Genomic DNA, 27,174 nt, shown 5'->3' on the forward strand with positions numbered 1-27,174 from the left:
ACAAGGTAGTTGCTAACGTTCTTATGAAAGAGAAGTTCTATTTAGAATTTCTTGAATTTTTCTTATACTCTGTTGTTTTCATTCTGCTATCTATAAAAAACTTTTTTGTCTCCCTATTTTCCTATTTAAAAAATCTTCAGTGTTGCCTCATTGCCTGTAGGGTAAAATCCAAACATATGTTGACATTTAAGGCCCTCCTCTTGATCGTTAAGAGAGTGTGTGTGTGTGTGTGTGTGTGTGTGTGTGTGTGTGTGTGTTTAGGGGGTGGAAGGAGTTAACTATTCAAAGACTTGGCTTTGTTGTTTTACTTCCACTTACATATCGTTAATACCTGCATGATTTCTCCTTTTTACCATGCCTGTCCAGATCTTTCAGGATTCTAAGTGCTACCTTTGTGTAACCTTTCCCTGACCAACTCAGAAGTGATTTCTGTTATCTTTGAGCATGTCTTGTTTTTGTTAGTGCCATGCTTGGTTATACTGGGCTTTTTTATTCATTTTGTACATTTCTTTGTGTCCTCCAAATAAGATTCCTCCCCTAGGAACTGTTTTTCAAAATTCCTCAGAGGGCTGAGTTCATGGTAGGAATTAATTAATGTGTTTGATTGGAGCATTAATTTACTTCAGTAATCTGTACTAGATTTGTGGTCCACTAAATTGCCTAATTTTTATTTAAGGAATCCTTAGTCTCTCTTTAATATAGTCCATGATTTCTGTAATTTTATAGTACATTTAAATTAATGTTGTCTTGGCCGGGCGCGGTGGCTCAAGCCTGTAATCCCAGCACTGTGGGAGGCTGAGGCGGGTGGATCACGAGGTCAAGAGATCGAGACCATCCTGGTCAACATGGTGAAACCCCGTCTCTACTAAAAATACAAAAAATTAGCTGGGCATGGTGGCGCGTGCCTGTAATCCCAGCGACTCAGGAGGCTGAGGCAGGAGAATTGCCTGAACCCGGGAGGCGGAGGTTGCGGTGAGCCGAGATCGCGCCATTGCACTCCAGCCTGGGTAACAAGAGCGAAACTCCGTCTCAAAAAAAAAAAAAAAAATTAATGTTGTCTTTTAACCTACAGAATATTAAAATCAATTTGGAGAAGAAAACTGATCCATAATAACAAAAATGTCTCGAAAAATTTCAAAGGAGTCAAAAAAAGTGAACATCTCTAGTTCTCTGGAATCTGAAGATATTAGTTTAGAAACAACAGTTCCTACGGATGATATTTCCTCATCAGAAGAGCGAGAGGGTAAAGTCAAAATCACCAGGCAGCTAATTGAACGAAAAGAATTGCTTCATAATATTCAGTTACTAAAAATTGAGCTATCCCAGAAAAATATGATGATCGACAATTTGAAAGTGGAATATCTTACAAAGGTAAGATCAGGTTTAAATTTTGTTTTCTATATGCTTTATTGTCTTCAAACTGCAGGTAAATAAGAATTAAACACACACACACACACACACACACACACACACACACACATACACACATACATTATCTGAACTTGAAATGATATGTTTATATTTTTTGACAAGTACAGCCTTGAAGTAATTTTGCTATTTATAGAAGTAGAGAGTACAATGGTGGCTACCAAGGGCTGGCATAGTTAGGGGTGAAGGAGAATTGGGGTGATGTTGGTCAAAGGTTACATAATTACAGTTGAATAGGAGGAATACATTCAAGAGATCTATTGTACAGCATGGTGACTATAGTTAATGGCATTGCAATCTTGAAAAATATTATATTTTGGAAAAACACAGTGAATGTTAAGTGTTCTAATTACTAAAATAGCTATGTGAGGTAAAACATTTGTTAATTAGTTAGGGTTAACCATTTTACAATGTACACATGCTTCAAAACATTATGTCTTACATGACAAATACACACAATTTTATCTTTCAATTGGATCATCCGATGGCACCTGCCATCCCACCTGGCTAAGTTTTGTATTTTCTTTAAGTGGAGATGGGTTTCACCATGTTGGCCAAGTTGGTCTCAAACTCCTGACCTCAGGTGAGTCACCCATCTTGGCCTCCCAAAGTGGAGGTATATTTTCTTAAGTGTATTTTCTCATCATGTTGTTTGCTGCTTCATTTAGCACTAACTGATATGACTGCTTTGATAGGGAGAATCAAAGTTTCTTTATTTTTTTTTTTGAGATGGAATCTACTACATCTGTTACCCAGGTTGTAGTGCAGTGACATGACCTCGGCTTGCTGCAGCCTCCTCCTCCTGAGTTCAAGCGATTCTCCTGCCTCAGCATCCCTATTAGCTGGGATTAAAGCGCCTGCCACCACAACTGGCTAATTTTTGTATTTTCAATAGAGACGGGGTTTTGCCATGCTGGTCAGGCTGATCTCGAACTCCTGGCTTTAGGTGATCTGGCCCCCTTGGCCTCCCAAAGTGCTGGGATTACAGGCATGAGCCACCATAACTGACCAGCCAAAATAATGTTATTAATTCTGTATAGACCTCTGCTCTGGGGATTTTCTTTGGTACCTTTCTATTTGCTAGATACCATGTCGGTCTTTCTGTTTTATAGTTACTTTGTCATAATAAGATGCATAAATTCAGGTTCTATAGTCTTTAGCAAATGATGTTTGCCATGCAAGTAAAAGATGTTCTAGTCATTGTTTTTTGTCCGTACGTGGTTATCTACAGTTACAGGATTTGATGTAAGACTTGTATATTGTCACTAGCTATAAGAACTTTACAGCGATTTCAGAAAGACAGAAGCGTTCTTTCTGTACTGTCACTGGGAACATCTTATCTTCTCTGTGTTAAACCCATCACCTTTCCTCTTGTTCCAGTTCTTTCTACCTCCACATTTCGTTGTTTCACTTATATTATCTCTCTTGAGTCTGTCTCCTGTTTTAGCTCTTGTCTATGTATGCCAACATACTTCAGTATCCTGCCACTGGAAAATTTCTGCACTCCAGCCTATCAACAAAGCAAGACTCTGTCTCAAAAAAAAAGGCACAGAAAATGAAGTGAAACAGATGAGGATACTATGTTAGCTGATAAGATAACAACAGCTAATACTTATCATGTGCTTATTTTTTGTGTACCCACAAAATTCTTGTCTCTCAAGAAAGTAATCCAAAACCTCAATCTTGATCAAGTAAAGAACAGTTCATGTAAACTTTAAAAATATATACGAATGTCTGACATTTATTGAGTGCTTATGCTGTGCCAGACATTGTTCTAAGAACTTTCAGGTGTTACCTCATTTAAGCCTCACAGCAACCCTTTGAGATACAGGTACTTTTAGAGGAGGAGGCTTTTCTTGACCTATTATATTAAGTGAATCGTACAGTAAGTTAGATAGTACCTGTTACTTAGTATCTTAGTCCATTTGGTCAGCTATAGCAAAATACCATAGACTGGGTAGCTTTATAAACAACAAAAATTTATTTTCCATTGGAAACAAGGCAATCTAAGAGATCAGGGTGCTAGTATGGTAAGGTTCTGGTGGGGGCCCTCTCCCAGGTTGCACCTTATTTCTGTGTCCTCACATGCATGGCACAAGGGTGAGCTAGCTCTCCGGGATCACTTTTATAAGGACACTAATCCAACAATGAGGGTTCTACCCTTATAACCTAATCACCTCCAAAGGCCCCCCACTTCCTGCTGCTTACATTGGTGATTAAGTTTCAGTATACAAGTTTTGGTGGGGGACACAAAAAATAAGCACATAATAAATATTAGCTGTTGTTATCTTATCACCTAACATAGTATCCGCATATGATTCATCCCATTCATTTTCTGTGCCCTTTTTTTTGGAGACGGAGTCTTGCTTTGTCACTAGGCTGGAATGCAGTGGTGTGATCTCAGCTGACTGCAACCTCTGCCTCACGAGTTCAGGTGATTCGTCTGCCTCACCCTCCCAAGTACCTGAGACTACAGGCACTCACCACCACGCCCAGCTAATTTTTGTATTTTGAGTAGAGACGGGGTTTCACCATTTGGCCAGGATGGTCTCGATCTCTTGACCTCATGATCCACCTGCCTCGGCCACCCAAAGTGCTGGGATTACAGATGTGAGCCACCATGCCCAGCCCATTTTCTTTGCCTTTTATGGCCATTGGACTGAATTTATTTGTTATTTGTGTGTGAATAAACTATGAGGTCCGTGAGGACAGGGATGTTTTAACATTCACAGTTGTATTTCCAGCACTTAAAACAGTGCTTGTCACAAAGTAAGTACCCAGCTGTTTCTTAAATGAATGTCTGAACCCCATTTTGCTCTGATAAAACAAAACCACTAGGTGGTTAATAGCATACCCAGGGCCGTTCAGATGAAAGTGATGGAGCCAGAGAGAATTCAAACCTAGGAAGTTTAAAGCCTGCACTCCACACAACTGAAGGTCCAAACACTTTCTTTTAGGTGCTCTATAGTCACCTACCTAGCCTAGGCCACTTGGTAGTCTATCCATGCATCCAGTGGTTTCCCATTCCTATTCCCTTACTCTTTATGCATTTATTACTCACATGAAGTTATCTACCTTCACGTCTCCAGATCTTTAGGGCAACTCATTGAAGAAACCTGAGATTATCTCCCATTCATTAGTTCACCCACTCAGTCAACAAACATTTTATTCAGTGCCACCTATATACTGTATCCAGACTTATATTTTGTTCAGACACCTCTTTTATTATTTGTTTTCAACTTGCATTGTGCTTGGTTGTCAACGGCTTTGCTTCTTTTTAGGTGAAAGCTTTATGTTATAGAAATGTTGGCTGATTCATGCGTGACAGGCTCTCTAGTGTAACAAATCCAAATTACAGTTCAAGGTGTACACAGCCCTTTATGCTAAAAACTCAGTAAACTAGGTATTGATAGAATGTATCTCAAAATAATAAAAGTTATTTACAATAAATCCACAGCCAATATCATACTGAACAGGCAAAAACTGGAAGCATTCCCTTTGAAAACTGGCACTAGATAAGGATGTACTGTCTCACCATTCCTATTCAATGTAGTATTAGAAGTTCTAGCCAGAACAATCGGGCAAGAAAAATAAATAAAAGGTATTCAATTAGGAAAAGAGGAAGTCAGTTGTCTGCAGATGACTCGATTGTATATTTAGAAGATTCCATCGTCTCTGCCCAAAATCTCCTTAAGCTAATAAACAAGTTCAGCAAAGTCTCAGGATACAAAATCAATGTGCAGAAATCACAAGCATTCCTATACACCAATAACAGACAAAGAGCTAAATCACGAGTGAACTCCTATTCACGATTGCTACAAAGGTAATAAAATACCTAGGATTACAACTAACAAAGGATGTGAAGGACCTCTTCAAGGAGAACTACAAACCACTGCTTGAGGAAATAAGAGAGAACACAAACAGATGGAAAAACATTCCATTCTCTGGTTAAGAAGAATCAATATCGTGAAAATGGCCATACTGCCCAAAGTACTTTATATATTCAATGCTGTCCCCATCAAGCTACCATTGACCTTCACAGAACTGGAAAAAACCACCTTAAACTTCATTTGGAACCAAAAAGCCCACATAGCCAAGACAATCCTAAGCAAAAAGAACGAAGCTGGAGGCATCATGCTACCTGACTGCAAACTATACTACAAGGCTACAGTAATCAAAACAGCATGGTACTGGTTCCAAAACAAAGATATAGACCAATGGAACAGAACAGTGGGCTCGGAAATAGCCCCACACAGCTACAACCATCTTATCTTTGACAAATCTGACAAAAACAAGCAATGGGGAAAGGATTCCCTGTTTAATAAATGGTGTTGGGAAAACTGGCTAGCCATGTGCAGGAAGCTGAAACTGGATGCCTTCCTTACGCCTTACACTAAAATTAACTCCAGATGGATTAAAGATTTAAACATAAGACCTAACACCATGAAAACCCTAGAAGAAAACCTAGGCAAAACCATTCAGGACATAGGCATAGGCAAGGACTTCATGACTAAAACACAAAAAGCAAAGCAAACAAAAGCCAAAATACACAAATGGGATCTAATTAAACTTAAGAGTTTCTGCACAGCAAAAGAAACAATCATCAGAGTGAACCAGCAACCAACAGAATGGGAAAAAAGTTTTTGCAATCTACCCGACAAACCACTAATGTTCAGGATCTACAAAGAACTAAAACAGATTTACAAGAAAAAAACAACATTCAAAAGTGGGCAAAAGATATGGACAAGACATTTTTTGAAAGAAGACATTTATGAAGCCAGCAAACATGAAAACATGCTCATCATCACTGGTCATTAGAGAAATGCAAATCAAAACCATATTGAGATACCATCTCATGCCAGTTAGAATGGCGATCATTAAAAATCTGGAGACAACAGTTGCTTGAGAGGATGTGGAGAAATAGGAATGCTTTTACCCTGTTGGTGGGAGTGTAAATTAGTTCATCTATTGTGGAAGACAGTGTGGCAATTCCTCAAGGATCTGGAAATAGAAATTCCATTTAACCCAGCAATCCCATTGCTAGGTATATACCCAAAGGATTATAAATCATTCTATTATAAAGACACATGCACGTGTATGTTCATTGTGGCACTGTTTATAATAGCAAAGACCTAGTAGAAACCCAAATGCCCATCAATGATAGACTGGGCAAGGAAAATGTGGCACATATATACCATGGAATACTATGCAGCCATAAAAAATGATGAGTTCATGACCTTTGTAGGGACATGGATGAATCTGGAAACCATCATTCTCAGCAAACTGACACAAGCCCAGAAAACCAAACACCACATGTTCTCAATCATAAGTGGGTATTGAACATTGAGAACACATGGGCACAGGGAGGGGCGTGTCACACGATGTGGTCTAGGGGAGGGACAGCAGAGGGTGGAGAGGTTGGGGAGGGATAACATTGGGAGAAATACCTGATAAAGGTGACAGAGAGATGGAGACAGCAAACCACCATGGCACATGTGTACCTATGCAACAGTCCTGCAAGATCTGCACATGTACCCCAGAACTTAAAGTACAATAAAAAAAAAAAAAAAACTGGAGGCAGGAAAACCAATGAAGAAACTATTATGATAGTCCAGGTGAGAGATGATAAGGTTCTAATTGAAGACTTTTCAGTGGGTATTAAAAAGGATGATACTGTTTTAACAGCTATTCATGAAGTAAACTCAACAACAAAATACTGATTTCGGATCAGAATGAGCACTGAGGAAGAACTAAGGTATCAGACATGAGTCACGTTTGTTTTTTTGTTTTGTTTGCTTTAGAGGCCAGAGAGAGAGAGGGAATACAGGATTAGGCGAGGTTGATTATTCCTTTTGTTTGGAAGTTGAAGATGTGTAATGGTCAGATGTATAGATCTGGAATATATATTCGGTGTCTGGCTTGGAAATAATTACCTGAGCAAGGCATCAACATAAACAGTCTTTGTAGTTTGTGGATACAACCATTTAAAAAAAAAAACAACAAAACCTCAATCCTGTTTTTTTTGTTTTTGTTTTTTTGAGACAGGGTCTCTCCCTCCCCCCCTCCCCTCTCCTCCCCTCTCCCCTCTCCCCTCTCCCCTCTCCCCCTCCTCCCCTCTCCCCTCTCCCCTCCTCTCTCTCTCTCGCTTAGGCTGTAGTACAGTGGCAAGATTATGGCTCACTGCAGCCTTAATCTCCTGGGCTGAAGGGATCCTCCCACCTCAGCCTCCCAAGTAGTTGAGACTGTAGGCACACATCACCACATGCAGCTAATTTTAAAAATTGTTTTGTGGAAATGAGGTCTCACTTTGTTACCCAGGCTGGTTTGAACTCCTTAGCCTCCCAAAGTGCTGGAATTACAGTCCCCTGTGACTGGTCCCTCTGTCCATTTTTAGCCTGTTTCTTTTAAGTGTTTTTAAAATATGTTTACTATGGTAACTGAAAGTTTTTCTTTATGACAGATTTGAAAATTTTACATATAATTTACCTCTTTCTCTTTATTAAGATTGAAGAATTGGAGGAGAAACTTAATGATGCACTTCACCAGAAGCAGCTGCTGTCATTGAGATTAGACAACCAATTGACTTTTCAACAGAAAGATGCCAGGTAAGAAAAGTTAAAATATATATATATATATATATATATATATATATATATATATGGTAATTTTATTGCCTGTACATGTTTGTGATTGTAAGCTAAAATAGAGAAATTTTAAGTCAGAGATAGCAAGAATTTTTACATCTAGACTACAAAAAAAGTAGGATACTTGATATAGTACATAAAATACTGAAAGTCAAAATTCAACATTCATTCAACAAATATTGGTGAGTGTAAACAGTGTATGACGAAGGAAGCTCTCTAAAGCGACTACCATTAACCTTTCTTCTATTGCTCAACATACTGATTGATTCTCATGGCGAGTTGGACTGTCCTGGCTTGAAGTGCTTTCTATTATGCCTGCATACTTTCTCAAGCTCAGTTGTGGGCTTATCAAAAGTCTGTTGTTTATTCCCAAATATGCCTATGGCAATTATACTTATTTAGCTTAATTAAACATTATGTAAACAATGACATAAATTCTTTGGAAAGTTTCAATAAAAGGAATTTTTAAATTATGAAGTTAAATATAAACAACACAAATTTAAAGATTGAGCGCAAATATCAAACAGATCCATAAAAGATACCTTCATAGATTTCTTGGTAAATGTCTTTTAGGATCTCATGCTATTGTAAAGAAATTGAAGTTGGAAATTATAAATGATGATTTACACACACACAAAAATACCTCTGTATTCAAGATATCTGACTCCTATATAAAAATGTAAATGTTTATTTCTATTTCTATGTTTTAATTAGAGGTAAATGTGTAAAATAGGTGTATTTTCTCTTTTTAAGATTTTACTACTTAACTGACATTGTAAAAAATTATCAGACTTTTTGTCACCCACTATAACATTAGATTAGTGGATCTCAAACTTCAGTATATATCAGAAACACCTGGAGGGCTTGTTAAAAAAGACTACTGTATCCCACCCTCAGAGATTCTAATTTGCGGTAAGTCCTGAGAATTTGCATTTTTACCAAGTTCCCAGGTGATACAGATATTGCTGGTCCAGGACCAATACTTTGAGAACCAAGGCATTCAATAATAGGCCTTCTAATCTAATTGTATAAGACAAACATCAGATTGAATGATGCTGCTAAGAGGGCAGTTAGGAGTCTATTGTAGTAAAAAACTCTTGATAGCTGATGGTGGTAAAAAAAAAAAAATAGTGGGATTCTGAATATATTTTGGAGGCAGAGCTGATGAATTCAGTGTGAGGCTTAAGAGAAAAGGGGGAGTCAAGGATTGCACCAACAGTTTTGGCTTGAACAAATGAAAAAATTGAGTTTCTGTCAGCTAAGAAGGAAGAAATCATAGTAGAAAAGGTTTTGTGGGTAAAAAGCAGGAGTTCAGTTTGGGACATGTGAAGTTCGAGTTTTCTTGTTAGAAATCCATGTGGAGGTATATGAAAAGCTGGTCTAGTGGTACTCATCTGGGGATCATCAGGTTATAGACAGTATTCAAGTCATGAGACTAGATGAATTCCCCAAGGAGGAGTGTGTACTGACAGAGAAGGGGACCAAGCACTCCAACATTAAGACAAAGCAGAAATGGAGACTGAGAAGGAACTACAGTAAAATAGAAGAAAAATGAACAGTGTGGTATCTTGGAAGGCAGGTGATGAAAATGTATCAAGGAAAGATAAATAAGTTGTGTCAAGTGCTACCATTAGATCATGGATGAAAAGAACTAAGAATTGATCATTTGCAATTTAGATGTCATTGAGATTTTGTTAGAGACAGTAAAAATATGATTGCCATGGGTTTAAGAGGAAAGGATTTGGAGACAGCAGGTATAGACAACTTTTGAGCAGGTTTGCTCCAAGGGGTAGCTAACAAAGGGGGAAGTGCAATGGGGTCAGGAGTTGTGATTTTGTTTGTTCATTTGTTTTAAAATTGAAATAAAAGCAGATTTGTCTGTTAATGGATTGATATACTAGGGAAGGAGAAAATCAGCAATATGATTTGACTGTGTCCCCACCCAAATCTCATCTTGAATTGGAGTTCCCATAATTCCTATATGTCCTTGGAGGGACCCGATGAGAGGTACTCAAGTAATGGAGGTGGTCTTTCCCATGCTGTTCTCATGATAGTGAATAAGTCTCACAAGGTCTGGTGGTTTCATAAATTGGAGCTCCTCTGCACAAGCCCTCTTGTCTGCCATTATGTAAGACTGCCTTTGCTTCTCCTTTGCCTTCTGCCATGATCGTGAGGCCTCCCCCCACATGTGGAACTGTGAGTCCATTAAACCTCTTTCCTTTATAAATTATCTAGTCTTGGGTATGTCTTTTTAGCAGGATGAGAACAGACTAATAACATCAGATTGTCCCTTCTTGATCAGAATCTTTCATTAGGCAACTAAGAATAATGTCTGCTACATGTATTCTTTGAGAATGGTGAGTATGTGCAGATTACTGTTTTCATTACCTCATTGGTTGAGTGAATACTTTATGGTGGTTCATTCTTACCATCTTAAAGAGATATCCTTGAAGTGTCAGGATAAAAGGGAAATGAAAATTACTTGGTAAGTAGAGTCCTTGATGTTTAACAATAAACCTTAAGCAGAAGAAATATATAATTTTATAATTTGAATTTCTGAAATAATTTTTTAAGAATATCAAATCTCTGTTTAATAGTTTATATGGCTACACATTTAATAATTAGTATGGAATTGTTGTTTCATATTTAACTGGTTAATATGAGTAAATAAGCATTTAGCTGGAGTTAGTAAATAAGCATTTAGGTGGATCCAAAAATACTATCAGGCTTTGAGAACTTTATGTTGCTATAAATAGGGAACTATGAGAAAATTAAATATCGAAAACTTTTTTAAGGCCTCCCATAAATTCTCTCCTAATGTAGCAAATATCAAGAATTAATGAAACAAGAAATGGAAACCATTTTATTGAGACAGAAACAACTAGAAGAGACTAATCTTCAGCTAAGAGAAAAAGCTGGAGATGTTCGTCGAAACCTGCGTGACTTTGAGTTGACAGAAGAGCAGTATACTAAATTAAAAGCTTTTCCTGAAGATCAGCTTTCTATTCCTGAATATGTATCTGTAAGTATCTTATATCCCTTTTTAAATACTACATATATTTTTGGACTAAAATTTAATATTTATATAGTAGCCATTACTTTTGTAGTACCAAATTGATACATTATTTTATGGCCATGGGTGGTGAATGATGCTTCGATCCAAATTTTAAAGGGTCATGACCATTGATCTCCAAAGTCAAGCAATACATAAGTTTCTGAAGTTAATAACTACATAGTCCATATAAATGAATCATCATAAACTGGTGGTTTCTTACATTCTCAAAATGAAAAATTATGAACAGCAGATTAGTTGTTGCCAGGGGTTGGCTAGGGATAGTGGGAGAGAGGAGCTGGTGTGATTACAAAGGGACAGGATGAGAAAGAACTTTGTGGTGACAGATGAGCTCAGGATCTTGATTGCAGCTCTGGTTACACAAATCTAGAACAGCTAGGATTAATCTATGGCAGTGGTCTCAAGTATTTTGGTGTCAGCATTCATTTACACTCTAAAAATTATTGAGAACCCCAATGAGTGTTTGTTTATATGGGCTATATCTATCAAATTTACTGTACTAGCAATTTTAAGAAATTTTTTAAACACAAGAATATGTAAGCACACAATTCCATTGGCCTTAAGAGTGATATTGTCATCATACATCATGTAGCCACTGGCAAATTCCACTGAAGAGTCATGAGAGAATGAGAATGAAACAGGGGGAAAAAAATCTTAGTCATTACTAGGAAAGTCATTTTGATCTTGTGTATTCCCTGAAAGGATCTCAGAGTGGCGAGCAGGTCAGAGTTGAGATCCTAAAACCGTATGTTGAGAAGTGCTGATTTTTAATATATAGATGTCATTTTACCCTAAGAGGCTTGAATTTTTTCATCTGTAAAAAGGGTTAATAACAGTGTCTTTCAGTTGGTGCTAATTGTAAATATTAACTATGACTATGTATATAAAATACTTATGAGCATAGTGCTTAGAAGATAGTAAACTCATAAAATTGTTACCTGTTGTTTTTGCTAGAGTGGTGGTTGCTATTCTTGGTTCTCATTGGGAAAAGATTTCCAGATTATTGATGTCTGATAAAATGAAGTTACTTTTTGATCAGCTGTTTTTTTTTTTTTTAAAAAAAGGCTCAAATACAGTTTTTCTGCCCAAAGTGTACTATCCAAAACAAATAAGTTGTTTTTGAGGCTTCATGTACAGTACATATAAACTATCCTACTGGGGGCAGTTACACATATTTTTGCTGTTTGGTTAATATTCCTTCTTATACCTTTTGTTGTCACAGACAGTATTATCCTTAACTAATTAATTATATGCAGATTCATGTTATTGAGGGCTAATATTAAGATTTGCCTCCTACCAAATAATGGTATTCTTGTAATACAGTCATATATTAAGGAGTTTCAGATTGCATGCCCATATAATAAATATCCCCTAATTACTAATTTGCTGATGATGTCTTAGTTTTATAGGACCTTGTCAGATGGAACACTTTACTGAGGTAGGACAGGAAAATTCCTCAAAGAGAAGTATGAGTGGAAAGAGAGACCTAAACTAAATGGAAGTAGTGACATGAAAGATGCCTCTTGATTCATTCTAGTTAGACTTCCACTACAGGGGCAGCAGTAAGTAAAGCTTTGCTAAAAGCCTGGGATGAAAATAAAAAATAGACTTTACCTCTTCATCAAGTATTAATTGAGTACTTATTATATATTCAGGCATTGGGGAGAGAGCAGTGTATAAACCAGACAAAGATCCCTGCCCTCATGGAGCTTGTGTTGAAATGGAGCAACATAGCCGATAACTTAAAAGTTAAATAATGTAGACTATCTGTTTGTCAAAGGCGCTGTAGAGAAAAGAGCAGGGGTAAAAAATAGAGAGTGCTACTTTAAATTAGGTAGGGGAATCAGGGAAGGCTTTACTAGTAAGGTGATATTTGGTCAGAGACCTACAGGGAGACATGCATTTATATGGAGGAAGAACTTCTCTAGCAGAGGAAACAGCAAGAGCACGATTCCTGAACATTTGTGATATGTTCCAGAAGTTTACAAGCAGATAGTGTGGAGTGAGCAGTAGTAGATGAGTAGTAATGGAGTGTCAGTAGAAGGGAGGAGAGACTGTCAAAGGTAGGAAGTTATAAGTCTTCGGATTTTAATGATGACTTGAGGGAAGTTAATCGAACATTAAGGCTTGGTATAAAGTATTAGCGGCTAGGGTTCATTAATGACTGTCTTGTTTTAGTTTTGTAAATATTTCTCTTCGTTATTGATAAATGAGAGCACTACAAATTAGCCAGTTTTCATTAATTTGGATTTAAGACTGCTTATTAATTTAATTTCTTTTTCAAGGTTCGGTTCTATGAACTAATGAATCCATTAAAAAAGGAAATCTGTGAACTGCAAGTGAAAAGGAACATCCTAGCAGAAGAATTAAGTGCAAACAAAGACCAACTGAAGCAGTTGACAGAGGTGTGTATGGTTTTGATTGCTGGTGGGAGAAGGCTTGAACTTTTTCTGTAGAGTCCCTCAGATTTGTGATAAGGAATATAAAAGTCAGTGATTGAAAAGCTGGACTATGGGATGGTGACTGCTGCAGTTCTTCGTAAGTAATGGAAAGGAGGTTAAATTGGAAGTAGTCATCTTAAAAATTGACAAGATAAGTCTGTGTTATTGATGTGTCTCATGGTTGAGCTTTTATTGTTGCAAGTCATTTTTATAATCAACTGCTTTTGAAATCCTAATATGGGCTCTATCTGAAAATTGCTATCTATATTCAGATGAGGCACATGCACATAGGATTTATTTAGTAATTTGTCTCTATTTCTAACATCACTTTCTCATGAAGTTTAGGCAAGAAACGAGAAATGTAGGCCAAGATATGCAGGGGATCTCTTGCAAGTGCCATAAGAAAGAAGAAAAGGAGAATACTTTTACTTTGAACTAAGGTGACTCATAGGTTCTGTTTTGCCTAAGACTGTTGCCATTATTCCTGTGAATAAATATTAATAGCACCCCTTTATTTTCAACAGTATCTTAGCCTAGACAATGAGTATAGTCATCATAATTAACATTTATATAGAAGGGTAGACTAATCATTAACTTGGTTATATTATTGACCAGATATCCTAGAATACTATCTTATAGTCTGCTAAGAAAAAAATAATGGTAGATTGATTAATTCTACCATGTAACAGTTAGAAATGGGTGGCTGTTTTTCTTCAAAGATTTCATTATTCTGAAAGGAAAGCACTTACAGTTTATAAATAGAGTCTGCTGCAGTTCCTCATTACAAGTTAGCCTTGTTTGTGATAGGAAACAGAGCTACCATCCATTTATTATTTATTTGGCTTCTTTGTCAAATGCAGTTAACTCTCATAATACTTATTTGGAGCATGTATACTGATATTAGTATTAACCCCAGTGATGTACATGATGCCGTGCTAGGGTACTGGCAGTGAACCCAGGAGAGGCAATGTCTGCCCTTCAAGAGTTTAAATTCTAGTAGGTCAGAATTAGAACATTAGACAATATTTAAAAATAAGGAAAAAAGAACATTAGACAATATTTTGACACTCTCATTTACTGTGTGACCTTTACCAAGTCATTTAATGTTTCCTGTTCTGTCAAGTGGAGAAAATAGTAGTTTGTTCATTTATTTAATTGCATTGCCTGTGTTTCTGTTTCAGAGTAAGAACATGATTTTAGCAAAGTTGCATACAAACATTTATGCCCTATTTTAAGGGCAGTTTTTAATCAATAATGTTATCTAGAAATAAATATAATTTCAGTTGTATCTTTGATTCTTCTCTTTGCTGCACTATTAGTCCTAGACAGAATTTACTTAAGTCTTACCATAGAACCAATATTACAGGCAAAGTAAGAAAGCTCAGCTTTGTTTCTCTCCTCTGAGGAGCAGTAACATCAGTAGGAGCAATTACAGGGGCAGACGTGTCCCTACTCCAAGCTTCAGTTTTTTTTTTCTTCTCTTTGCATGCCTTATTATGCAGGTAAACTGTTTTGCACGTTTAGAAAGATCACTCAATTTTTGAAAAAATTCGTCTGTAGTCAAAATAGTGGAAAACAGAGAAAGCCTCAGTTTAGCCACTTTCTAATTTTGTAGTCTTGCTTAAATCATTTCTACTCTGTTGGTTCTGTAAAATGCCCAGGATGATTTTGGTGATACAGGGGTTATTGGGGAAGAGGCAGTTAGACAAGTTTTTAGAGTTGGTTCTATAGCACCTTATGGTACCTTAGCATCCCTCAAGGATGCTCTTATTGTGTAGTAGGAGGGCAAGAGGAGCTCCCTATCATTGTTTCTATCAAACCGTTTTTTAAATTACTTTAGTATTTGGGACTTCTCAGAGTGATTTCTCTTGAACATGGATTCCTAAGGCCATTCTTAGAGTTTGTGGTTTTTCTGCTCTGTCAAGGTACAGTTCAACTTACCAAACACTAGGAATAAAGTAAATATTTTTAAATAAAAAGCAAAACCAGTGCCATTAAACAGCTTTGTTTATTTATTTAGACAGAGTCTTGCTCTGTTGCCCCAGCTCAAGTGCAGTGGCGGGATCTCTGCTCACTGCAACCCCCACCTCCTGTGTTCAAGCGATTCTCATGACTCAGCCTCCCAAGTAGCTGGGCTTACAGGCATGCGCCACCACACCTGGCTAATTTATATATTTTTAATAGAGATAGGGTTTAACCATGTTGGCCAGATTGGTTTCAAATTCCTGGCCTCAAGAGATCCACCTGCCTTGGCCTCCCAAAGTGCTGGATTACAGGTGTGAACCACCGTGTCTGGCTGAACAGCTTATTTTAAATAAAAGACCTTTTATGTAAGGATGTAGTAAGCATTAAATAGTAGTACTCAATATTAAAATAAATGTCACATATTCTGGAGTTTATTTTTTGAAATGATTCATTAAATTATTTACTACTATTGTATTATTTGAGGAATTAAAAGATATAGTTTGAGTTCCATCTCTGCAATTTGGTAATATGTGATGATGTTGGATAAAATCTTAGTCCTGTCTGTCTCCCATCTTAACAGCTTCTCCATCTGTAAAATAGGGATAATAACATGTAACACCTAACACACATGATCATTATTATAAAGAATGAAATTAATTCAATAAATATGTATTGTGCATTCACTATATGGCATGCATTATTCTTGGTACTTGGGATACCTCGTTAAATAAAACAGTAATCCCTGCCGTCATGGAGTTTATGTTTTTAAAGGATATCTTTTGGATGTATATTGTGTTTTAAACAGGAAAGCGAACAATAGCAAATGATGTAGTATGACAGAAAGTGATAACTGCAATATAGAAAAGAAAAAAATAGTTCAAGATAAGGTGAATTGAGTGCTATGTGGAGAGCAGGAAAGAGAGCATTGTCAGAATTGTGTAAGGTTTGGCTAGTAGGTCTCATTAAGCAGCTTAAAAGTTTACAAAGCCTTGAGGAAGTGAGAAGGAGAACAAGGCTGTCTTCCTTGAGACAGCTCAGGGAAGAGCTTCTAGGTAGCAAGAATAGCCAATGCAAAGGCAAGCATGTACTTTGGTGTTTGTGGAATAGTGAGAAGGCCAATATGACTGGCATGCTTGAAGGGAGGAGAATAGTTGTAGTTAAGATCAGAGAGGTAGTGAGTCTGTTGAGGTCATCATACAGACTTTGATTTTAACCTTAAGCAAAATGAAATGTGGCAGGATTTTGGAAAGAGGTCTGACATGATCTGACATGTACAGTTGACTGTTGAACAACATGAGTTTGAACTGTGTTGGTTTATTTACACATAGGTTTTTTTTTTTTTTAGTAGATATACTGAAAAAAATTTTAGAAATTTGTAACAATTTGAAAAAACTCACAGATGAACTATGTAGCCTAGAAATATAGAAAAAAAATCAAGAAAAGGTTACGTCATGAATGCATAAAATATACATAGATACTACATTTTATCATTTACTACCATAAAATTCACACAAATCTATTATCAAAAGTTAAAATTTGTCAAAACATGCATACAAACAGACCTTACAAGTTGCTGTTTTCGGGAGAGAGAAATGTAAACGAACGTAAAAATGCAGTATTAAATCATAACTGCGTAAAATTAGCTGTAGTACATACTTTACTGCAGTAATAATTTCTTACCATCCTTCTGGCTATTCTGGTAAACTCAAGTGTTTGGGATATCCACTTAAAATGCTGTATGACGCTAATCATCTCCACGTGAGCAGTTCTCCAGTAAAATGTGAATCGCAATACAAAGTGATCTCTGGCAGTTCTGGCATATTGTTTTTCATCATGTTTAGTGCAGAACTGTAAGCCTTGAATAACTCCATGGGAGCCGTATAAAGTGTCACCAGTGTTGCTTGAAGAGCTCTTAAGCAGCAGAGAAAATTTATAACATTATAAGGAAAAGTTAAATTGCTTAAATTGCAGATTGAGGTCTGCATCTGTTGGGTTGCCTCCATTTTGGACAGACCATTAATCTTGTAAACAGATTGTGTAAAACTTAAAGCATCCATAATACAGTACAGTTCTGTGAATGTATTTTCTTAGGATTTTCTTAAAATTTTCTTTTCTCTAGCTTTTACTATGAGAAGACAGTATATGATACATATACAAAATATGTGCTAATAGACTATGTTATAGTAAGGCTTCCAGTCAACAGTAGACTGTTTGTAGTTAAGTTTTCAGGGAGTCAGAAGTCACATGGGGTTTTTTTTTTTTTTTTGGCTGTATGGAGGTTGGTACCCCCAACCCCTGTATTGTTCAAGGGTCAAGTCTATTTAAGGTATCAGTCTGATGGGCACATAGTAGACCATCAACAACATTTTGTTGATTGCATTTCTTTTAATGAGTATTTTAAAACTTTCTTATTGTCCTGGATAATGTTTTTTTAAAGAAAAATTTTAAAAAAATAGACTGTAGAGCTATTTAAAAAAATAGACTGTACAGCTATTATAAGGATAGAAATAAGGAGACTTGTTAAGAGGCTGTTGTAATCTAGGTGAGAGATGATTGTGCTTCAGATCTAGGTGGTGGTAGTGCAAGTGGTAAATTCAGGATTTATTTTAAAAGTGGAGCCAATAGAAAAAAGGTAGAGTCATGAATTGGATGGAGGATGTTAAAGAAAGATAGGAGTCAAATTAACACTTTAAAATGTTGGTTTGAATAACTGGAAGGATAGATTTCTGTTCAGCTGAGATTAGGTCGTGAATGAAGCCAACTTGAGTGCGAAAGAGTGTGTGGATCTTAGACATGTTGAGTTTGAGAGATGTGTTGGATGTACAGTCGAAGATATGTGGATGTACAGGTGTGAACTTTAGAGGATATACACTTAAGAGTCATCAGCATTAAGATGATATTTAAAGCCAGGATGAGATTACCAGAGGAGAGTGAGTGTAGACAAGAGAAGAGGACCACAGCTTGAACTCCAGGGCACTTCAACATTGAAATGTGAGAGAGAAGATGAGGAGCTACTAGTGAAAAATAGGGAAATTAAGAGAATTTTATGTCCTGGAAATCAAAGGGCAAAAGTTTGTCAAGGACAAGAGAGTGATCAGCTGTTTCAAATACTGTTGATAGGTGCAGTTAGGTGAAGACTGAGAATTGACATTGTATTTAACAAGGTCGTTGAGAACCTTGTCAAGAGTTATTTTGGAGAAGGAGTGGGGTCAACAGTTTGATTACAGTGTGTGAGAGTGAATGGGAGGAAGTAAATTGAATGTAGAGTGTAGACAACTCTTACTAATATTCCTGTGTAGAAGAACAAAGAGAGTTGGCAATCACAGAAAACATAGAGTCAGGTAACGCTTTTTTTTCCCCTTAAAATTGGAGAGATCACAGCTTATGTACTTAAAATCACATTGTAATCATAAAAATTTTCTCATTGTCAACAATGGCAGATGGACATTCATGTAATTGTCAACCAACAGTGTAGGCAGTACTGTTGGATACCCAGTTATAATTATGTTTAAGACTTCCCACGGGGCCAGGTGTGGTGGCTCACGCCTGTAATCCAAGCACTTTGGAGGCCAAGGTGGGCGGATCACCTGAGGTCGGGAGTTCAAGACCAGCCTGACAAACATGGTGAAACCCTGTCTTTTAAAAAAAAAAAAAAAAAAGGCTCCCACGTTAGTGCCATCCATGTAATAAAAAGAGTCATCTATATTTGGGGCATTTTCAATAATACATACTTCTGTAATTATATTTGGGGAAACGATTAGAACACAGGGGTGTTTGTTGATTGAATTATTCCTGATGAGTTCTGTGGGACATTCTTAATATCTAGATAGTGGTTTAAAAAATAATTTCATTAGTAAAATGAAATAATTTATCTCTTAATAGCTAAGATTTTAATTATGTCACAGAAAGTTGAGTTTCCATTTAAAAAGCAACTGAAGAATATATTTATAACTGGGTAAGGAAGATAGAGAATGTTATGATTACTAGAGGAGGGTTTATAAAAAAGTCTGGGTTATTTAAATAGGGCTGGGGGAAGTTGAAGAGGTGATTGGACACTGTCAGGTTACTGAGGTTCAGTTGTCATCAGTGAGAACCACTGTCTTTAGGACTTTTAAAACTAATCACAAGCCCCTAATTTGTGAAAGTGCTAAATGAAATTATCAGTTTTTCAGTTGAAGATTTCTGTTTTTTCTTCTATTACTTGGAATGTTCTTATTTGAGTGCTTTTTACCCAGTGGTATTTCATATTTCTTTCCTCTTCAGTCTGTGGGCTACGTATGTGATCCCTATTATTGGTGGCCTAAAGCAGGCAATAAAAACACAGAAATGCCCATCATATCCAAAGGAAGTAGCAAGAACGTTTCAACTTTTCCAATGGTGTCATTAATTTTAAGTTTCTTGACCCAAAAGAGTAAATTTTCCTTTTAACTATAGTGGGAGAAAAAATTATATATTTTCCTCATCCATTGCAAGGTTTCTGACTGAGACCCCAATAATAAAAGGGTAACAACAGAAAAGCATAACAAATTTATATATAAATTTACATGTAAACATAAATTTTACATGACATGGGAACCTTCAGAAATGAAGACTAAAAGACACCGGGAGAATGTATTTTTGTGGACAGTCATGCATAAGTATGATTGGAAGACAAAACAATGTGATCTGATGGTAATCAACTGGGAGAATTTAGCAAGGCTTTTTTGTTCATAGTCTTCTTGGCCTCTCTGTGTGACATCCCTTCCCATTGGGTATAGGGCAGGACACCGTTACCTTAGGGGAGAGAGGAGGGAGAAAGAGAGTGACCTTCCGAGGTTCGATGACTTGCTTCAAGGGAGAAAGGGCCAAGGGAAATTTTTTTTTTCAGTGGCCCACTTGAAGAGAGATGGGTTGGGAGAAAGACAGAGAGACCTCCCTGTCCCTGCAGTTTTCTTAATTTCCTTCAGGTTAAAATACTCAGTATGCCAGGGTGCCATATTTTGAGGTATCTGTTTCAAGTTCTAACAGAGGAATAAATATTGTATTTTGTAGTGAATAAATAGAGAATATATCCAGTGAAAGTGTGTTCACTGATTCCGTTTTCCTAAATTAGACAAAAAAAAGAAAGTGTTACTTTGTTCAAAAAGCGGTAAGATACACTGCCATAGTAAGTCTTAGGACAAGGTCCATGATATGAATAACTGCAACCACTATAAAGTTACTAATTTTTTTTTTTTTTTTTTTGAGCCAGATTCTCACTCTTGTCACCTAGGCTGGAGTGCAGTGGCACGATCTTGGCTCACTGCAACCTCTGCTTTCTGAGTTCAAGTGATTCTCCTGACTCAGCCTCCCGAGTGGCTGGGATTACAGGCACCCACTACCATGCCCAGCTAATTTTTGTATTTTTAGTAGAAACAAGGTTCGCTATGTTGGCCAGCCTGGTCTCCATCTCCTGAACTCAGGTGATCTGCCCACCTCAACCTCCCAAAGTGTTGGGATTGTAAGTGTAAGCTACTGCACCCAACCTGAAGTTAACTAATTTTTAATAAGACATGACTCAAATTTTTCATATGGCACTATTCAAAAGCTTTTCATACAGTGATTCAACAAATATTTTATTCTTTAACTCACATATTTAAGGTTCGACATTTTAAGATAAATGACATTAGTCTTATTAATGACTTTATGTAATTTTAAAGTTGGGTAAAATATAAGCTTTGGGGGAAAAAACATGACTGGATAGTATTCATCCAAGAATTTTTAGGGACTTAAAGGATGAACCTGAATCTGCAGCACATGTATAATATTGTTATCAAATAGAACACTTGGAGTAGGTATAGTTGCTGGAAAGCTGGTAAATTGCCTGCCTGACTCTAGAAACTAAGGAACCCCAAATTGAAAACTGATAAAACATACTTCTATGCTTACTGAGCTTTCCTAATGCATGATGATTAGGATCAGTGAATACTTAGGCAAGTTAAACCTACCGGAAAAGGTCAACAGAGTTGTATAAATGGATATATTATATTTCACATGTCTATAAAGAGAAAATAGTGAACAAATTACATAGACTTTCAAAAACCCATTGACAGGGTTTTAAATTCTGGTTTTTAAAACTTGGCAGACTTAAAAAATTACAGTTAAAAACATAACGTTAAATTTACTATTTAACCATTTTAATGTATACAATTCAGTAGTGTATAGTCACATTGTTGTGCAACAGATCTCTAATACTTTTGTATCTTGCAACATGGAAACACCGTACCCATTAGACACTAATTCTCCCTCTCTCCTCCCCCTAGTCATTGGTAACCATTTTTAAACTTTGTTTCTATGATTTTTATTACTTTAGATTCTTCACATGAGTAGAATCCTACAGTATTTGTCCCTTTGTGATTGGTTTATTTCAGTTAGCATAATGCCCTCAAGGTTTATGCATGTTGTAGCACGTGACAGAGTTTTTTTCTTTTTTAAGGTTGCATATTCCATTATGTATATATACTACATTTTTAAAAATCTAATCATCTGTGTATAGATATCTGAATTGCTTCTACCTCTTGGCAGAAATGGACAGACTTTGTAAGAAGTATTATCATGAATTCTCAAGGAATTGTTTTCTCTTTAGTAGTTAAAGGATAATAGCCCCCCCCCAAAAAAAAGGCATAAAAAGGAACTAAATGAAGAATGAAAATGGAAGTATTCTTCAGATATAACTGTTAAGTTCAGTTTTTTTCAATATTTGAGATTTTAACACATTTATTGGGCTGGATGTGGTGGCTCACGCCTGTAATCACAGCACTTTGGGAGGCCAAAGCGGGGAGATCACCTGATGTCAGGAGTTTGAGACCAGCCTGGCTAACATGGCAAAACGCTGTCTCTACTAAAAATACACAAATTAGCCAGGTGTTGTGGCAAACACCTGTAGTCCTAGCTATTCGGGAGGCCAAGACAGGAGAATCACTTGATTCCACCAGGAGGTGGAGGTTGCAGTGAGCTGGGATTGTGCCACTGCACTCCAGCCTGGGTGGGAGAGTAAGACTCTATCTCAGAAAAGAAAAATGTAATACATTTATTGACGAGGAATCACAAAGTATGATCTCAAGTTTATAGACAGTAAAGTTTTTCTGAGAAGTGGAACACCAAACTAGTAGGTCAAATTGGAGGAAGTTCTCAAAAGATAAGTGGGCTGATTACAAATGAATGTGTTTTCTTTTTTATAACTAGCAATCAGCTTATATTCCCAAAATTAGCATGTTCAAAATCTGCCCCAGAGTGTAATTTTTTGTCATTTTATTATAGAAATTTTCAAAGATAACTTGAATTTTACAGTGACACAGTACATTTATCGCTTTCTGCCATTAACATTTTTATTGTATTTGTCTTACCGAATATCTCTCCATCTATCACTGAACTTTTTTTTCCATTTGTCAGTAATTCTGTCTTTTAATTGCTGAGTGATATTACATTGAATGACTATAGTTATTTACCAGTTAATGGGCATTTGAGTTATTTCCAATTTAAAGACTTTACAAACAAAGCTGCTGAGAACATTTGAGTATGGTTTTTTTTGTGGACGTATGTTTTTGTTTCGATTAAGTGCTTAAGTGTGGAATTTTTTACTTCTGTAATTTCATTTTGGTTGTTTATAACAGCTTTTATTTCTCTGCTATTTGTTTGCTTATTACGAACATATTTTCCTTTATACCACTGAGAATTGTTAAAATTGGAGCTTTCAAATTCTTGTCTGCTAATTCCAAACACTGGGTCACCTTGGAGTTGGTCTCTGTTGTCTTTTCTTTTAGAAATGAGTCACATATTCCTGTTTCTTCAGATGTCAAGTAACTTAAAATTGTTTATTTACACCATCAAGTAAATGTAAATGAGAACACTGTGATTATTATGTTGCTGAGACTCTGCATTTTATGTACCTCTAAACAGTGGTGATGTTTTGTTTTAGCAGGAAATTAACCTGGCTATCCTCAGGTAGTAAACTGTGTCTGTTGGGCAGTTCAAATTTCAGTTCAGTATTTTGGTCTTAGTAGGCCTGCTTAGAGTCTGTCCTACACATGTGTTGTTCAGAGGGTAGCCAACTTAGGCAGAAATTACCCACAGAATTCACTTTCCCCTCACTGACTGTCTCTGAAATTTCCTACTCAGTTAGAGCAGCCTCAGTTCCCATAAACTCTTCTGATTCTACAACCTAGAAGAACCAAAGATTTTCTAATGCACCTTGATCCATCCAATCTGGCACAGAATGGGACTGGCCTCAAGCTAAGCGCTATTAAACAAAAGCAAAAAAATGCCAGGAAACTCACCTAAATCCTGAAAATGATAGTAGTAATGACAACTCCATAGTGGTTTACTAAAAGAAACTAAGGTACCTGAGTTTTGAGATTGGCAATTAAGAAAACAAACTGCCATTTTACTTAAAAAGTTTGTTCTCTGCAGGGAGCTCATAAATCTGGGAAAAGAAAAAAATTACTCTCAGTTTTAGCATTTTACTTTATGGATCTTTCTTGTCCAAAATGGTCTTAAGTTTTTTCTTGCCACTTGGTGGCAGTATATGTCCATTTTTTTAATTTTAATTTTTTTTTTAATTAAACCTGTTTGGGGCTATTTGGAAAATCTGGTTATTTTTGACCTAGAGGCGCAAAGCTTTACATTTATTGCTTATTTTCATTTATATTGTTTATTTCATATAAAATGCCTGCAATCAATCAGGTAGGATCTTTTTCTAGTAAAATTTAATGTATTTAGAACTTGGAGAGTAGAATATCAAAACAAAAATTTGTGTTCCATGATATGTATTCAGATATGTCTCAATTATTGCACTAATTTCATAGTTATGCCTACCAGAAATATTGAGAATTTTAAATTCTGTTAAAGCCACATTAAATCATTAAAGCCACACAGTTACACAGTTGATTTGACTCTGCTTTTATTCATATGAGATGAAAACTGTTTTAGAAATTTAATAGAATGTGATTTTTTTTTTTTTTTTTTTGAGATGGATTTTCCACTCTTGTTGCCTAGGCTGTAGTGCAATGGCACAATCTTGGCTCACTGCAGCCTCCACCTCCCAGGCTCAAGCAGTTCTCCTGCCTCAGCCTCCCGAGTAGCTGGGATTACAGGCATGCACCGCCATGCCCAGCTAAATTTTGTATTTTTAGTAGAAACGAGTTTCACTATGTTGGTCAGGCAGGTCTCAAACTCCTGACCTCAAGTGATCCACCCGCCTTGGCTTCCCAAACTGCTGAGATTACGGGCATGAGCCGCCTTGCCTGGCCAAAATGTGATTCTTGACCTTTAAAAAGAAGTAACCCTTTCTAAATTGCCAGTTTTAGTGGATTTCTGGGATATTCCTTTCTAATTTTTTTTCCAGATCTTTAGTTATTTGGAAATAATGTCTAGATAGTATTATAACATTGTAAAATACAGCTCATCTTTTACTTCGTCTGGAGTTTATTTACAAGTGTGAGTAATGTTTTAATTCTAGCATATTTTGAGCTGCATTATGTATATGATCTTGTGTTTGGTACTTTATGTTTATAAAAGTGCTTATAGATAACTTTATCTCCTACTTATGAATTTTCTCTATTAGCAGGTCAAAATTTTGGTTGATCACATGCATCTAAGCTGTATGTTGCTGTTTTGTTGTTATAGAGTTAGTTCAGCATGCTTTTTCATTTCAAAAGGTTGTAATGTTAGAGATGCAGTGTAAGGTGTTAACAGCTTAATAAAGCTATTAAATTTCATGAGGAAATGGTGAAATATTTTTCTCTTATGAGAACTTTGGTAACTGGGAAGCAAGAAGAGTTTTGTCAAGATTACTTCCTTGTTTAGAAATGTAGTTACATTCTTTAAAAAATTCTGCAAGATTTTCTTAAGTATTCATATGTAAGTAATTCAGTTAATTTTATTTGTATGAAAATGAGTTACTTCATTGATGAAATGTATTTGTTTATTAAAGTTTTTATATTTTAGGGGGTATTAACTGTTTTCTAAGATTTCTTTTTATCTTGTCCAAGTGATGAGCTTCAAGTTTTTTTTTAATAAGGTGCATATTTATGATGATACCCATCAGTTATAATTATCCTAGATTGCTTAACAAATTTATTAGTAAACAATGATAGATTTGTCTCTTTATATTAAATTTAAATTTTACAAGCACTGCTTAAAATTTAGATTCATAGCCACATACATGGGTTCTACTTTGGTCTGAGGTTGAACTAAGAACCTCAATTTTTAATAAACAGTCCAAGATTCTAATGTGGCAGGTTCATGGACCATGACCACAAATCATTTTTTAAAGTTATTTTTTGTTAACTTATTGATTGAGGTAAAAAAACAAATAAAAACTTTGAATTATTAATTAAATTTCACGATTTGAAATTTACATATTGGCTGAGTGCTGTGGCTCATGCCTGTCATCCCAGCACTCTGGGTGGGAGGCCAAGGTGGGTGGATCACCTGAGGTCAGGAGTTTGAGACCAGCCTGAACATGGTAAAACCCCATCTCTACTAAAAATGTAAAAGTTAGCCGGGTGTGGTGGCAGGTGTCTATAATCCCAGCTACTTGGGAGGCTGAGGCAGGAGAATAGCTTGAACCCAGGAGGCAAGGGTGCAGTGAGCCAAGATTGTGCCATTGCTCTCAGCCTAGGCAACAGAATGAGACTCCGTCTCAAAAAAAAAAAAAGAGAAATTTACATATTAATGCCATTCCTTGCCTCCAATATAAAATTAATGTATTTTATTGTATTTAATATATTCAAGAATATAATTGGAATCATACACTATTGCATTACAACTTGGACTTACAAAAACCCATCACTTGCTTATACCTCTAAAACCTTTAAAAAATTGGTTCTTCCCAACACAAATGCCCATCGATGATAGGCTGGACAGGGAAAATGTGGCACATATACGCCATGAAAACCAATGAGTTCGTGTCGTTTGTAGGGACATGGATGAACCTGGAAACCATCATTCTCAGCAAACTGACACAAGAACAGAAAATCAAACACTGCATGTTCTCACTCGTAGGCGGGTGTTGAACAATGAGAACACGTGGACACAGGGAGAGGAGCATCACACACTGGGGTCTTTCCGGGGGAAATAGGGGAGGGACAGTGGGGCAGAGGGGAGTTGGGGAGAGATAGCATGGGGAGAAATGCCAGATATAGGTGATGGGGAGGAAGGCAGCAAATCACACTGCCATATGTGTACCTATGCAACAATCTTGCATGTTCTTCACGTGTACCTAAAATGCAATAACAGGAAAAAAAAAGAAAAAAAAATTGGTTATTCACAAACCTGTTGAGTTTTTACAAATAATACAAATGACTTACAGATAAAAGTACATGAGGCAAAAAAATTCATGGGAAAGCTAAAATGAATGCAGTTTTAAATATGACAGTATCAAGAAGAAGCTTCATTTAGCTGATTGTTTTATACAAGCTGTATGAAGAGACGTAACCTTTTAGAGAGTAATAGTATTTTTTTTTTCATTTGCCACTGTGTTTATAATCTTTAGTAAATCCAGGAACTTTGAAATTTTAGGGGCAATTTTTGAGGAGCTTGAGATGAAATTTTGAATCCAGTGGCCAAAAGGGTGTATCACTGCATTATGGCAGGTGAAACCTCA

General features: G+C 36.4%; 1 protein-coding gene across 3 annotated transcripts in view; it reads left to right on the forward strand.

Moving 5' to 3' along the window:
• The window catches only part of PIBF1 (progesterone immunomodulatory binding factor 1), a 228,488-nt gene that overhangs the window by 593 nt on the left and 200,721 nt on the right, over window positions 1-27,174 (forward strand). For all 3 annotated transcript variants that reach the window (XM_032277352.1, XM_032277355.1, XM_032277353.1), the window contains exons 2-5: window positions 1,073-1,371; window positions 7,933-8,033; window positions 10,896-11,094; window positions 13,431-13,550. In XM_032277352.1, the coding sequence (XP_032133243.1) occupies window positions 1,120-1,371; window positions 7,933-8,033; window positions 10,896-11,094; window positions 13,431-13,550 (672 nt within the window). In that variant the 5' untranslated portion in view covers window positions 1,073-1,119. The remainder of the gene's footprint in view (window positions 1-1,072; window positions 1,372-7,932; window positions 8,034-10,895; window positions 11,095-13,430; window positions 13,551-27,174) is intronic.

This window comes from Sapajus apella, unplaced genomic scaffold, assembly GCF_009761245.1.
Source record: "Sapajus apella isolate SASKATOON/1434 unplaced genomic scaffold, GSC_monkey_1.0 scaffold9, whole genome shotgun sequence".
NCBI classification, from domain to species: domain Eukaryota; kingdom Metazoa; phylum Chordata; class Mammalia; order Primates; family Cebidae; genus Sapajus; species Sapajus apella.